At 41.5% G+C, this 14,933-nt stretch overlaps 1 protein-coding gene across 4 annotated transcripts in view; it reads left to right on the forward strand.

Moving 5' to 3' along the window:
• RAD51 (RAD51 recombinase) overlaps positions 1-14,298 on the forward strand; it is a 43,046-nt gene extending 28,748 nt beyond the window's left edge. For all 4 annotated transcript variants that reach the window (XM_007480059.3, XM_007480057.3, XM_007480058.3 and 1 more), the window contains exons 7-10: positions 9,929-10,042; positions 10,805-10,934; positions 11,298-11,419; positions 12,337-14,298. In XM_007480059.3, coding sequence (XP_007480121.1) covers positions 9,929-10,042; positions 10,805-10,934; positions 11,298-11,419; positions 12,337-12,460 — 490 coding nt within the window. In that variant the 3' untranslated portion in view covers positions 12,461-14,298. The remainder of the gene's footprint in view (positions 1-9,928; positions 10,043-10,804; positions 10,935-11,297; positions 11,420-12,336) is intronic.
• Positions 14,299-14,933: the final 635 nt, after the last annotated feature.

A 14,933-nucleotide genomic window follows, 5' to 3' on the forward strand; every position in this document is an offset into this window, starting at 1 on the left:
AGAAAGAAAGAAAGAAAGAAAGAAAGAAAGAAAGAAAGAAAGAAAGAAAGAAAGAAAGAAAGAAAGAAAGAAAGAAAGAAAGAAAGAAAGAAAGAAAGAAAGATTAATTGATAGATTATAGTGCATACAAACAAAAGTTGAAAGGGTTCCCAAAATCAGAAAGTCTAAGAACTGTAGCACTAGAGCAGTGATGGTGAACCTTTTAGAGAAGCAGGTGATGTGAGAAATATCCTCAGGCATGCTTGGAGAGGGGCTTTCTAGTAACAACTCTGGCAAACTCAGTGTGATGGCGTGTGTGCCCACAGAGAGGGCTCTGAGTTCTCCCCTTCTAGCACATGTTCCATGTGTTTGCCACCCCAGCACTAGAAGATTTCAATACTTTGTATAAAGCCTAAGGAGAGTTGAGTCTCATGTTAGGGTCTGGGGAAGGGGAAGTGAAGGGAGCTCTCAAAGTAATCTCTAATGATGAGGGGAAGCATGGTGCACTTGACTCAGAGTTAGACAAGAGACCTGGATTTGAATTCTGGCTCTGACACTCAGTTGCTAGCAAGCTGCTTCACCCCCAGTGAGCATTTGTACTGGCCACTTTCCCAGGGGAAAGCATTTGTCATCCTTAAAGTGCTATATTAATGTGAGCTTGTGTTATTCATTGAGCCTTTATTATAGTCATTCCTGCCTGTTAGGAAAATTTTTCCTGCTTGAATTTCATAAGTATATGTTAATTGTATATGTTGTGAACCCCTATCAGATAGTTCCTCAAGATGGGCTTTTTTGTAAGTAAGGTCCAGGGTCTGCTTTAAGCTAATATATGATTGTGTTTCACGGCAGAAGCAATGAAAGTGCCACAATTAATACATTTGCCAACACTGCTTAAGGAGAACCTGTTATTTATGAACATTAACCCAATTCAGGCTATTATGACATAATTTCCCTATGTTGTATGACTGCCCTATCTCAGGGAACCACTCTAAGTTCTCTTATCCAGAGAAAGAGCATCCCCTTGTGGTGGTAAAAGGGTATTTATCCCCAAGATTCCAGATGCCTGGAGCCCAGGATCCTGGAGAGAAAAATGCTCTCCCCTCCCAGTGAGCCTGCTGTGGCCCATGTAAGGTGAGAGCATCCTCCCTACCCCAGCTCGTCTCAAGAGTATTTGCTGAGTGAGGAGCATGAGGGGAAAGTAGAAGCCACATCATTTATTTCCATCCCCCTTACCAGGAGCTTCAGTATGGAATATTTTGTCCAGATCAAAGCATGCTGTTTCTCACTTTAGCTTATTTGTGTTTGGGGGATGGGGGCTGTTCTATGAGGATTCTCTTACAATAATGACCGATATGGAAGTATGTTTTGTATAACACTTGTAGAACTCAGATCAAATTGCATGCATCTCCAGGAGTGGGGAAGGAAGGAAGAGAGACAGACAGACAGACAGTTTGGATCTTATAACTTCAGAAAATGTATGTGAACATTATAACATGTAATTGGGAAAATAAAATTGCTTTAGGAAAAAATGAATATTGGCTTTTCCCTTATTGGATTGATATAACTTGTTTGCTACTGTCAGAACATATCAAGGTATTTAAACAGGTCAGTGTCACTTTGTCAGAACCCCAAATTGACACTTTAGTTCCTCACACACTGGCGTACCTGACAGCTCGGCCCTCGCATAGTGTGTTTGGTACTTAATATGAGAACCCTGCAGATAGAGCTTAGCTCTCAGCTAGATTTTTTCATTAATAGCACTTGGTAGTAGTATTAGGGCATTTTTCCATTGATGTTCCAGCTGCTTCATACGGTACTAGAATATACCTGGACTAATTAATGAACAAAGACTGTGTTATTTAAAGAGAAAATGAAGACCTCTGGAGCCAGTTCTCTCAAAGAAAAGCTGTGACAGTGTGTATCTCAGTCATGACCCCAGTTCAGCATTTTGTGGAGATACTTCAGTGGGTCTGTGGGAGAGAGTGGAAAGACTACTGGACTTAGAACTGGGGGGAGAGGCTTGGGTTCAAATCCTGCCCCTGGAAGTTATTAACTTCCAGGCTATTAAGCTATCATGGGTAAATAATTTAACTCCTTTGAATTTCTTTATTTTTAAAAGAGTCTAATAGTATTTAGTGTCTAACTCACAAGATACTTATAAAGATCAGTTGAGAATAATGTATAAAAATTGCTTTGCCAAAAAAAAAAAAAAGGAGCTTTGTAACCCTTGAAGCATAGGAAAGCTAGGTAGCTCAGTGGATAGAGAGCCAGGCCCAGAGATGTGAGGTCCTGAGTTCCAATCTAGCCTCAGACACTTCCTAGCTGTGTGACCCTGGGCAAGTTGTTTTACTCCAATTGCCTCACCCTTACTGCTCTTACCTTGAAATTGATAGTATTGATTATAAGATAGAAAATAAGACTGTGGGGTGGGGAGAGGGGATTATATAGATGAATGAAAAGATACCTACTACCTGCCAGGCACTTTGCTAAAACCCAAGAATGAAACTATAAAAATGATTTGTATTGATTCTAAGGCAAAAGTAAGAGTTTAGAAATAAACAAAAGGGAGATAGACCTTGCCCTCAAGGACATTACATTCTTTTAAAAATATTTTTTATCCTGAATTTGATGAACATCAAAAAGAACTTTCTCATAGTCAAACAAAATATTAAAAAGGGATTCTTTTAACTGTATAAAAACATTAATCTATTACATATAGCTTACCTTTTAAAAAAGTATTTAACACATCCAACACATTAAACAAAGTCCTTAAAACAAATAAGAGGTGTGAAGCAAAACAAATCCATACATTTGCCATCTGTGGCATTTGCAAAAAAATATATGTCTAATTCTGCTCCTTGGGTCCTCTGACATTGCTGTTAGCCATTGCATTGAACAGGGTTCTTAAGCCTTTCGAAATTGTTTTTCTTTACAATGTTGACATGGTATTAAATGTTCTTCTTGTTCTGCTCACTTCATTTGACATTTGTTCATACAAGTCTGCTCAAGATTTCTATGAAACTGTCCCTTTTAGCATAATAAGATTCTATCATTTTGATAGTCCCAGCCATACCCTAACTAATAGATGTTCCATTATCTCCAGTTGTTTGCTTTAACAGAAAGAGATGCTATAAATGTTTTCATACATATGGATCCTTTTTCTCTTTGATCTCTTTGGAGGTATTAGCCAACTAGTGGTGTCACTAAGACAATAATAGCTATGCACAAATTAGTAAGTTTTCAGAGAAAATTACCTTGTAATGGATGAAATAACACATTCAGGGAAGGGAGTTTTGATTTGGAGAATCACAAAAATGGTAAGGAGAAACAAAGGGCAGGTGATTGTGGTACCCTTTTCAGAAGCAGTGGTAGTAGATTTGTTTGTTCTTCACAGCATAAGAAGTGGAAAGCTGGAGGCAGGTTTACATCTGGGGCAAAGCAGAGCAATACCCCCATGTCTGCAATGGAGGGAGGAGAGGCCTGGTCTGAGAGTGTTCTGGATGAGCGTGCACTCAACGATTGAGACAGTTGTTATTAATTTGTTAATGTGGATACTCTAGGCTCCCCCTTCTGTGTGATTCTTGTCCATATCCTCCTATAGTCTTTTGAGTAAGAGAACTGTTTGCCAGGTCTTTACATATTTCATGGATAAAGGCGCCATACTCCTGCTATTCATTTGTTACCATACCTACTACATAACCAAAGGAGGTAGCCATCTCCTTTTCATAAATGCCTTTGAAATTTTTATACCATTTCAAATAAATTGATTGGTAACCACCCATATAGAGGTAGCTGTGGCCCAGTGGTTAAGAGCACTGGGTCTGGAATCGGGAATACCCGGATTAAAATTCGGCTGCATGACCCTGGACAAGTCACTTGATCTCTGATTGCCTGACAGAAATCCACTGGAGAAGAAAATGGTGAGCCATTCCATGATCCTTGCCAAGAAAAAACCATGAATTGCTATAGTCCATGTGGTCACAAAGAGTCAAACATGACTGAGCAAAACTGAACAACAGAAACCATCCATGTATATCTGTCCATCACCCTTGGAGTCATCTGCTCTCTTCAGTCTTCTAGAATTTGTTGATCTGTAATTGGAGCAACATAAGCTAACATAGAAGAATATTGATGTTAAAAAGACATGCTTTGAAGCATCAGGGAGCAACATTTGAACCTTGTGGTGAGGCACAGATTCCCAGATGTTGCCTGACCCTCACTCTTACCCGTTCTGAACTGAGCTTCTTGCCTGTCTAGGAACTCTGTGGAAATGAGCTTGTAACTCATTGGGTTTTCTGTCCAGTTGCATATGTCATAATCAGAGCAAAAGGATTCGTCATCTGCTTGTTAACTATCTGGAGGGCCTCATCATCAGTAAGAAATCCACACATTTGGGGTCTCCTTATTGGAAGCCTACTCGACTGTCACAGGATCACTAATCAAAGGGCTGTTCCTGTAGGGTTAGCCATCTTAGCTTTCAGTTTCATTTTAGTGCTCTTTGTTTACATTGGTGGCCAGATATTTGTGAATCTGACAAATAACAACAAGGATGTTTCTTTATATTATCAACATGGAATTTAGAAACCCCTAAACTGGTAGCCTAGTGGGATCTGATGACTGCCTCCCCCCTTCTCCCCTCCCCCCCAGCTAGTTAGCTTGGAGGTGAAAACCTCAACTTTGACCTTGTCATATGAGAGTTTCTCCCTCAGTCTTCCAGAGCCAGGATTAGTCGTTGTCTGAATAATTCCCCTGATTCTTCTCATTTCCATTGGTGGGGTTGCATATTCACCTTATTTCTTTTATCTCTTATGACTAAAAATTTGGTTTGCTAAAGGTAATTGCCTCTGAAAGTCTGCCTGTTCCCTTCTTCCACTTTTCATCAAAGATTCTTCCTATATATATATAGGCTATTTTTAAAAAACCCTTACCTTTTGACTGAGAATTCATACTAAGTATGAGTAGGAACTAGGCATTTGGAGTTAAGTGACTTGCTCAAAGTCATATAGCTAGGAAGTGTCTGAGGCCAGATTTGAACCCAGGACCTCACTTCTCCAGGCCTACTACTCTATCTACTGAGCCACATAGCTGCCCTCCCTGTATAAGCTATTATTCTTATAAAGATTTCATAGAGATGAAAAAGATAAGAGTATCAGTGGATAGTGATGTTATCAATCAATCAGGAGACATTTCTTAAGTGCCTACTACGAACCCACCATCTGGAATTAGGCAGTCTCTTAGATAGTTTCTTATTATTTTGCTTAATTGGTGGTCCTAAGGTAAAGTACCACTGTGGTGAATAAGCTCTTAAACCAAAATGATCTTCAAGGAAATGATTTCCATTAAGGCACCACATGTAAATGAATATTTCTATATCAGAAGAGAACTTGTTAGTTGCAGCTTTTAAGGCATATTTTTTATTCTCTGAAGTGGAAATGGTTATGGTAAAAGTAGGTTTGATTTTTTTTCCATTTGAATTAGTTTCTTTAGTCAATTTAGAACATTATTCCTTGGTTACAAGAATCACATTATTTCCCTCCCTCCCTCCCCTCCCCCCACCCTCCCAATTTCACTGGGTATTACTTGTGTCCTTGATCAGAACCTATTTCCATGTTGTTGGTGTTTGCACTAGGATGTTCATTTAGAGTCTACATCCCCAGCCATATCCCCTCCAATAGGTATGATTTTAAGAAACAGAATATGCCTCATTTCCTTTGTATTTAAAAGGAGGCAAGAGCATACTTCATGGTTGTAACTATTTCTTGAGCCCCAAACATAAACTTAAGTGTCAGACTCATCCATCTGACTGCGCAGAGGATGGTAAAAGCTGAACCCCAAAGCTGCAGAATCTCAGGGATCATTTGTGCTTCTGAAGCTAAAGTCCATTCATTCACTCCAGTCCCCCTAATCATCTTTGCTAGTGACAGCTGGGTTTCCTTCCAGCTGATGATCACTTTAGTTTCTTTCTGGCTTTGGTTGTTCCCCCTTTGGTTTGAGAACATTCTAGTCTTAAACTCTGAGAGTGCCCTTGGCTGCCATTGCTTTGGAGTGACTGTTTGGTTGAGCCTCAGGTGTAGACCAGCACCTCCAGAATCTCTTCTGGAGTAGTAGTTTAGGGACTTAGTTATGAATTTCAAAATGGTTTCTATTTCTATCTGTTGGAGGGGATTGGAATTTCCTGGCCTGAATTTCAAGCAAAACAGAAGTACTTCTTGGCCAATCTGCCTGGTTCCTAAAGTATGCCTTTTGGATGTAATTAAGTCCAGGAAAAAAACCGAAAACCTTCCTCGGACCAGACAAGAGGATGTAGTCTTTCAGCCCAGCTGTGGATTCAAAGAATCCTGGACTTTTCTAGAGCTCCAATAGTTCCTTCATCCTGTGCCCTGTGACCCATATTACAATTATTCTTAACCATTTGTCAGGTGAAGAAAATGAGACTCAGGTCGAGGAAGTAACTTGCCCAAGATAAAAGGCTTAAGTGAGTGGAAGAACCAAGATTAGAATCTGGGTCTTCTAATCCCCTAGCCCAGGGCACTTTTTGTACCTGGTGGAGAGTTAGTACTGGAAAAGTGAGTTCAAAAGCCAAAGGACTGAATTGTGGTTTTTAAAAAAAGAGGAAAGCTAGATGGCTCAGTGAATAGAGTTCTCCAGGCCTAGAGTTGGGAAGTCCTGTGTGGCCTCAGACACTTCCCAGTTGTGTGACCTGGGGCAAGTCCTTGAACTGGTTTTGCTGAGTTCTTACCCCTTCTGACCTAGAGCTGTGACTAAGGCAGACAATAAGGCTTAAATAAATGAGCTTTTGTAAATCAGTTCCACAGTGTGAGGTATTCAGGTGAAAATGCCTTTTCAGTAAAGGAACCAAGAAAAAATGAAGGAAAACCCAAATTCTGTTGGGAACTCAAGTCTAATTTTCTGTTTGTTTTTATTTTTTATAATTTCCACACTAGTTTTCTGAAGTTATATGATCCAAACTGTCTCCCTCCTTTTTTTCTCTCCCTACTCCTGGAGCTGACAAGCTATTCAGACTGGGTTATACATGTATTATCACGCAAAACATATCAAGTCTAATTTTCTGAACTATTACCAGCAGCAGTTCCTGCTCCTTTTGTTGCTCCATCTTAAACATCTTCATGGACTTGGGAAAATTGACGATTTCTCCACGTTGACATAGGCTTTGCTAAGAGACCAATTTCTTTTCTCGTGTTGGAGGCAAGAATAAGGGATGAAAAAGATTACATTATGGGGACAACTAGGTGGCTCAGTGGCTAGAGAATTAGGTCCAGAGGCAGGAGATAGTAAGTTCAAATCTAGCCTCAGATACACCTTAGTTGTGTGACCCTGAGTAAGTCACTTAACTCCCATTGCCTAGCCTTAACTGCTCTTCTTCCTTGGAACTGATACTCAGTATTAATTCTAAGACAGAAGATGATAATTTAAGAGAAATAAATTTAAAAAGTTTGCATTATACTAAATGTCTTGATGTACTAATGTAAATCTCAGGCTACATTCGTCATTCAAATATCTGGGAATGGGTGGGAAGGCTTTCATTCTATAATATTTGAAAGAAACTACATGATCCTATGTGTTTTGCTTATTTTATAATTGAATCAAATAATATAGTAGTTGCCACCAGCATTTAAATTATGAGCAGCCCTATGGGGTCATGGGAAAACCACAGGAACATCGAAGATGAAGATATCTGACTAGATGATCTTAAAAGACCTGGAGGGACTGGACTGAAAAATAAGATTGGGCAAGCATCTGATCTGCCTCCTACCCAAGACCAAAGCCTTGTCATTGTAGAAACTGGCTCTCAGAAAGCTCTGGATCATCACCAAAATCCTCTTGGTTCCCATTCACTAGATTCTTACAGGTGCCTTTTGTTTTTGCATCATACTTATTTCTTCCCCAAAAACTTTCCCTTGTAACAAAGATTATATAAAAAGAAAGAACAGCAAGCCCACTGCTCTATCAGCTGCATCTGACACAGTTTGTGTGGCTCTGAGTACCCCTTCTGTGGCCTTCAAAAGCGCCACTTGAATATTTCAGTAGTTATGAAAACATTCTGGCTTGGGGAGATCCGTTGGATCTCTGTGGCAGAGGGTATGAACATTTCAGGCCCTTTCTGTCTCTTGGGGTTTTTTTATACCATAATCACTGCCCAATGGAGTTCCCTCCCCATCCTCCCTCCTCCTGCCACCACAATCCCTTATAATTAAGAAAAACAGTAAGGCAAAATTTAGGGACGTACTAGCCATGTCTGATAGTATATGCAAGATTCTGTATCCTTAGTTCCCCACCTCTCTATCCCAAAATGGGCAGTGTAGAGGCAGCTGGGTGGCTCAGGGAATTGAGAGCCAGGCCCAGAGATGGGAAGTCCTGGGTTCAAATCTGACCTCAGACACTTCCCAGCTGTGTGACCCTGAGCAAGTCCCTTAACCCCCATTGCCTAACCCTTATTGCTCTTCTGCCTTAGAGCACAAGATTGATTCCAAGACAAAAGGCAAGAGTTTAAAAAATAAATTAATAACAATATCTAGTCATTATTTGAAGCTTGAGGGTTACATGATGGTCACAGATACTTTGTTTCATTTATAAGATGAACAGTGAGGGTTTGGGGTGGGGATTGTGGGACCATGTTATTTATATTATTATTCTAATTATGTATATTCCCTCTTGGTTCTGCTTGTCCCTGCTCTTAATTTCCAGTTAATAAAAGACTTCCCATTTTTTCCCCAGAATTCCTCATCTGTTTCCTCAAGTGCACTAAAATTCCATTGCATACCATTCATATGCAATGGTTTATCTAGCCATTTCCCAATCATTTAGGCACTTCTTTGTTGTCAGTTTTTATTGTTTGTTTTTTTGTGGAAAATAGCTGAAAACATTTAATAACTCCCACTGTACACCCTCTCGTGGAGCTCACACACCTGCATACAAACAAGATATATACGGGATAAATTGGAAATAAGAGAAGGCATGGAGATTAGAGATGCAGAAGGTGGTAGGACTTTCACTGAAAATGAAAGGAAAAACAGGGAAAGCTTTTATTTTTTAACTTTCTTGGCTTATATATTTCACTTGGTTAAACAGTTGGAGGCAGCTGGTGGTGCAGTGGAGAAGAGCACCAGACCTGGAATCAAGAAGACTTGAATTTAAATCCAAACACTCACTAGCTATGTGACCCTGGGCAAGTCTGCCTTGGTGTCCTCAACTGTCAAATGGGCATAACAACATCTCCTGGTGAGGTCATTAGGTTCAAATAAGATAAAACTTGTGAAGGGCTTCGCACATTGCCAGAGCTGTAGTATGTGGATGGAATTTGCTCCCCAGGACTCTCTTACCCAGCATCCCATTTGTGTGCTCATACGTACGTAGGGTAAAGTTTTCACGTGACCTCACCCCTCTCCTTCCTGGAATGTTGAGGCTGGGGGGAGAGTTTGGCAGGAAAGTTTACTCATATGGTCATACTTAAGCTTTGTACTTCTATTTTTATTTATTCTACTTCAAGTGATTACTAATAAATCTTATAAAGTATAATACTTGGAGTTACTGATATTAATTTAAATCTTACAGTAGTAAGCCCTATCTACTGCTAGCTATTATCATTTTCTTTCGGGATTCTGTATTGTTTTCACTAGAGAAGAGTTGGACCAGTTCAGTGAACCAGTGACTAATAGTGTGCCTGGCTTTCCATAGTCCCTCCAGCACTGACTTCCAGTCTTTTTTACCCAGGCCAATTTGATGAGTTGAGGTAACAGTCATTTTTTCCATCTTACTCTTAGAGATTTGGAAGATTTTTATATGATCATAGTTTTCATTTCTTCTTTTGGGAAATGTTCGTGCTTCACACTAGGTTTAATTGGACACCAAATGGTCCCAGAGGCAGGGCCTAAGAATCCCCTCCAGAACCTGCCTCACCTTTCTCATCCTACGCAAACGTTTTCCCCAGGTACGGCCTGTCCGGCAGCGATGTCCTAGATAACGTGGCATATGCTCGAGGCTTCAACACTGACCACCAAACCCAGCTCCTCTATCAGGCCTCGGCCATGATGGTAGAGTCCAGGTACGTCCAGAGGCAGAGGGCGGCGATGCTTGGACCCAAGGAGACTAAGACAGCCGGACTCGTGGGGAGGAAGGAAGGAATTTAGGCAGCTAATGGATATAGTGCCAGACCTGGAGGCAGAAAGACTTATCTTCAGGAGTTCAAATCTGGCTTCAGACACTTCTTAACTGTGTGACCTTGGACAAGTCACTTTAACCCTGATGGCTGTAGTTTCCTTATTAGCAAAATTAATTGGAAAAGGAAGTGGCAAAGCTCTCCACTGGCTCTGCCAAGAAAACCCCATGTGAAGCTGAGAAGAGTCGGCATGACTAGAAAACATCTTAACCACAACAGAAAAGCTAGATTTATACTCATGTATCAGATGTTTGTTCTGGAGGAATCCTGTATCTCAACAACAAAAGCTGGTTTGTTTTTTTGTTGGGGTTTTTTGAAGCCCTTATTTTCTGTCTTAGAATCAATACTATGTATTGGTTCCAAGGCAGAAGGGTGATAAGGGCTAGACAATGGGGGTCAAGTGACTTCCCCAAGGTCACATAGCTAGGAAGAATTTGAACCCAGGACCTTCTATCTCTAGATCTGGCTCTCAGTCCACTGGACCACCCAGCTGCCCCTCAAAAGCTATTTCTTAAAGAACATTTTTCCTTTCCATTGAATATATAAATGGCTGGGCATGTTTTTGAGATTTCAGGTAATTAAGAAGACAACTGAACCAGCCTGAAGTCAAAAGTGTCCCCCCTGTGTCTCTCTGTTCCTCACCCCCAGATATGCATTGTTAATTGTGGACAGCTCCACGGCCCTCTATAGGACGGATTACTCCGGCCGAGGAGAGCTCTCGGCCAGACAGATGCACCTCGCCAGGTTCCTTCGGATGCTTCTGCGACTTGCTGATGAGGTACCCAGCTGGGCAGTTGCGACGGAGCACTTGATTTCATTTTTAGTCCCTGCAGTGATCCCCACCAGGGAGGAGGAGGAGAGCTGCTGCTAGCACTGAAATGCCCTATTCAGGTGCCAAAGGCCCTCTAAGGCAGCGGGCTGGACCCTGCCCCCAGGAAGCCGCCCCGGGTCTAATAAAACCCAAAGATCTCACAGAAACTTGTGCCTCGTTCTCTCTCCTCTGTATGGAGAGAGCGACCGAGGAAGCCGTCGGGCATTTTTTTATAAAGGAGGGTTGAGGTTGGGAAGCTTCTTAGGTCAAGGTGCCCACTGCAGTTTGTGGTAACGAAAGAGACCTTGCGTTTGACCTTCCCCCCAACAGTTTGGTGTGGCCGTGGTGATCACGAACCAGGTGGTGGCCCAGGTAGATGGTGCGGCCATGTTTGCTGCAGATCCCAAAAAACCCATCGGAGGAAACATCATTGCACACGCCTCAACGACCAGGTATGGGAATGACTTAGATGCCATCACCGTGTAGGATGTCATCTTTATCAAAATTTATCATAAATTTACCAAACATGAACATTTCCTCATACCAAAAACAGAAAAAGGTAATTGTATGTGAAACTATATTAAATTTTATTATCATGATACCAAAACTGCCCTGCTTGTCTGTGCCCCCTTCTGACCTTCTCTTTGCACTCTCCTCGTATTTTAAAAAATGTCCTATGGCTGTTTGCCTCTCCCACAGTTCTCCTCCCCAAAAACCTTCTAACAATTTTCACTTCCCCTTTTATCATTTGTCTTTTCCAGTCTGATGGGTATGATGTGGACCCCAAGGTTAAGCCAATTTGCATTTCTCTTATGGGCCATTTAGAGATTTTTTTTTAATATGGTTGCCAGTAGCTTGCATTTCTGTTGAAAACTATTCATGTGGGGGGAAATTAATTTTAAAAAACTACTTGGGGGAATTGCAGACTTTGAAAACTTACAAAAAAATTTTTAAGCTTTTTTTTGGTCTGTTATTTAGGCATATGATGAGTCTCCTTTCACTACCCCCAACCCAGCTGTTAATTAATGGGCTTTGGTTGGTAGGCAAATACTTTTAGAGGAAGGAAAGCCCCTAAAATTAAAGAACTGTGAGTGGGTAGATCTCTCATGCCCTTCCTAATCAGAAACTGTTTTGCTAACTTCCACCGTATTTCGCTGTCCTGACCGGCTACTGAGAAGGGACCTGAAACGCTTTTTCTCATGTTAGAATTGTCCATATCCCTGAGGAATACAGAACAATTCTTATTTTCCCCCTAAAAAGTATCCAAACCAAGAAAAATGTGGACTTATTGAGAATTCAAAGATGACCTTTGAAACCTGGAATGCAAATAATATGAATGATTTATTGCCTGTTTGTTTGTTTTTATCAGGTTGTACCTAAGGAAAGGACGAGGAGAAACCAGAATTTGCAAGATCTATGACTCTCCTTGCCTTCCAGAGGCTGAAGCTGTGTTTGCCATTAATGCTGATGGAGTGGGTGATGCAAAAGACTGAGGCGCTACGTTTCTTTTACTTTTCACTTATAAAACTGGAGTGTTGCTTTATAAAGAGGACTCTTCCTTAGAGTCCTTCACAGGCCTTTTCCTGTTGTGTTGGCCCTAGAGGAGACTTCCTAAAAGAGACTTCCATGAAAACACATTGTATTTGACCATCTGGAGGGGTAAACAGGAGACTGGTCAGCTGTCCTGACCTGCCCTGAAATGCTGATTTCTTCTGGGGTTTATTGATCTTCACATGATTTCTCTGGTCTTTGAGGGAGGTGAGGAGCAGCTCTTCCCATGATGAAATGCCACCGGGTGAGCTTAGGACTTCCATTTCTCCAAGTATCTTTTTTACATTTGGCCACCACTAAGAACTTGAAAACAATGGGCTCTTACACCCCCACCGTCTTTAATGATGAAAATAAAATGGCCGGGCACTATAACATGTGGTATTAATAATCCCCTTTTTATCCCAAGCTTCTCACAGGGTCTTGTTTCTTTGACAGTAAAAATACCTTCAAAGTTGTTAGGCATCTGGGGTTAGTGTTGTGATTTTGCATATGAGAATTTGCACCCTTTGAGGAGGGGAGTCTTTTTCTTTTAAGATAAAGGAAGGAGTCATGAGGAGGAAGCCTGGGTTTGTAAAGCCACTTGCTTGGTCCCAACATTTAGCCCTTCTGGGGTTTGGGGCATTTCAGGAACCCTTTGAGAGGGATTTTGAACCCAATAATAAATCCTTGTTGGATATCAGATTTTTGAGGCCATCTATGGTAGCTGAACAACCTTGGTTGCTAGTCTTCTCATTGGGTTGATGTGATGGCTGCTGCTTGTTCCCCAAGCCACAAAGCTTGTGCCTATATCCTTCACTTTTTTCTAGACAAAATAGAACCCATAGAGCCCAATTTTCTAATCCTGATTTTAAAACGATTGAGAAATGAATGTGACGTAAAAGCAAAAAGCATCAATAAAATAGTCCCAAAGACTATGGTCCAACCTGAACTTGTAGTCAGGTGGAACATCAGGTGGGGAAGCAACAAGACTTTTCCTCTAGATTGTAAGCTCACCCATTGTAGAATTCTACCACTAGGCCATCTCCTTACCTACAACATGATTGGCCAGACATCTTCATGGATCTTTTAGAATTTAACTTCTGCTCCTCACTCACGAGAGAGTCAGGGAAAGGACTCTGGTCTATGGCTAGGGAAATGAGATGCCAAAGGAAGCCAATTCTCCCAGAATTCATGTAATCCAGAATCTTAACTATTTATAAAATTCCAGTCTTTGCTTTCCTTGGTTTGGAGTTCTTGGGCCAGCCCACTGGAGTGGATGGAGTAAGTTGTGGTTAAGGAACCAGCTGGTCAACCTAAAACTTTTTGGCGTTAATTCTTGCCCCCAAGTTTTTTTTCCAGTGTTTTTGGCACCATATACATATCTGCACACACACATACACAGGCCACATGTGCTGTGACATGTCTGTAGACTGGCAGGCCCCCAAAGTGAGACACTGTTGATGTAGAATCCAGGTTTCTGCAGGAAGTGGGAAGAGACATGGGCTAGGGGGAGGGCCGTAGTACCTTAAGTCTTCACTCCATAGCCATTTTTGGTTCTTACCCTGGATTCCATTTTCTTGCTGACTGCTCTCGTGTCTGTTAAATAAGTAAAGCTGTATCTTCCAGACCCCTTAAAAATGTACAAATTGTATTAAAAGTGAGCATAAGGTGTCTGCATTGATGCTTGATCCAGATGAGCTAGTTGCTCACCTACATGGTTTGTATGGGGATGTATGTCTTCTGTGACTTCAGAGCTAATGTCTTTACTGCTACAACTTTCCACATAAAATTTTAAAATATTTTTTTGTGTCTGAAAACATTTATGCCCCAAAATGCCTCTAAACTGTGCAGCCAAGTAGATGAGGCTGAGCTCAGCCATTCATATCCCTAGGTTTAGCTCAGTCATGGCCTGCAGAAAGTCTGCCTGGGTAGATGGGTCCCCTGGAGAGATGGAAGTCTGCTCAGGGCCATATGCTTCTCCATAGAGACAGTTAAGTGACCTGCCCAGGGCAGGCTCTGAATCTAGTTTTAAAGATAAGAAAAACAGACTAAAGATGATCCCATCTGTGGTCCTAGAAGCCAGTTAGGAATATCCCCTTATCGCACTTTCAGTCCACTGCTTCTTCCCCAACTTAGGCCAGGCTGCGTAATGCATAATGGGAAGGATTGTACTGCTCAGGTCCCCCTGACGAATGTGTTCCAGGAGTGCCCATGACTTCAGAAAAACGACCCTGGGCTGGGACCCTCCCCTACAGGCCCAGCTTTTTCTTTTTTTCCATTTTTCTTCTAATTTGAAACCTCAGCACTCGTCAGAGCTCTAGCTGGTTCCTGAGAAGGAAAGCCCAGAAGCTTGTGTTCTACACATCAATGCCCCAACCTTATTTATCTGATGCAGCATGTGCCCTGGTGTCCGGACGGTGCACTTAGCAATGCCAA

The sequence above is a fragment of the Monodelphis domestica genome, chromosome 1, assembly GCF_027887165.1.
Source record: "Monodelphis domestica isolate mMonDom1 chromosome 1, mMonDom1.pri, whole genome shotgun sequence".
Lineage (NCBI taxonomy): Eukaryota > Metazoa > Chordata > Mammalia > Didelphimorphia > Didelphidae > Monodelphis > Monodelphis domestica.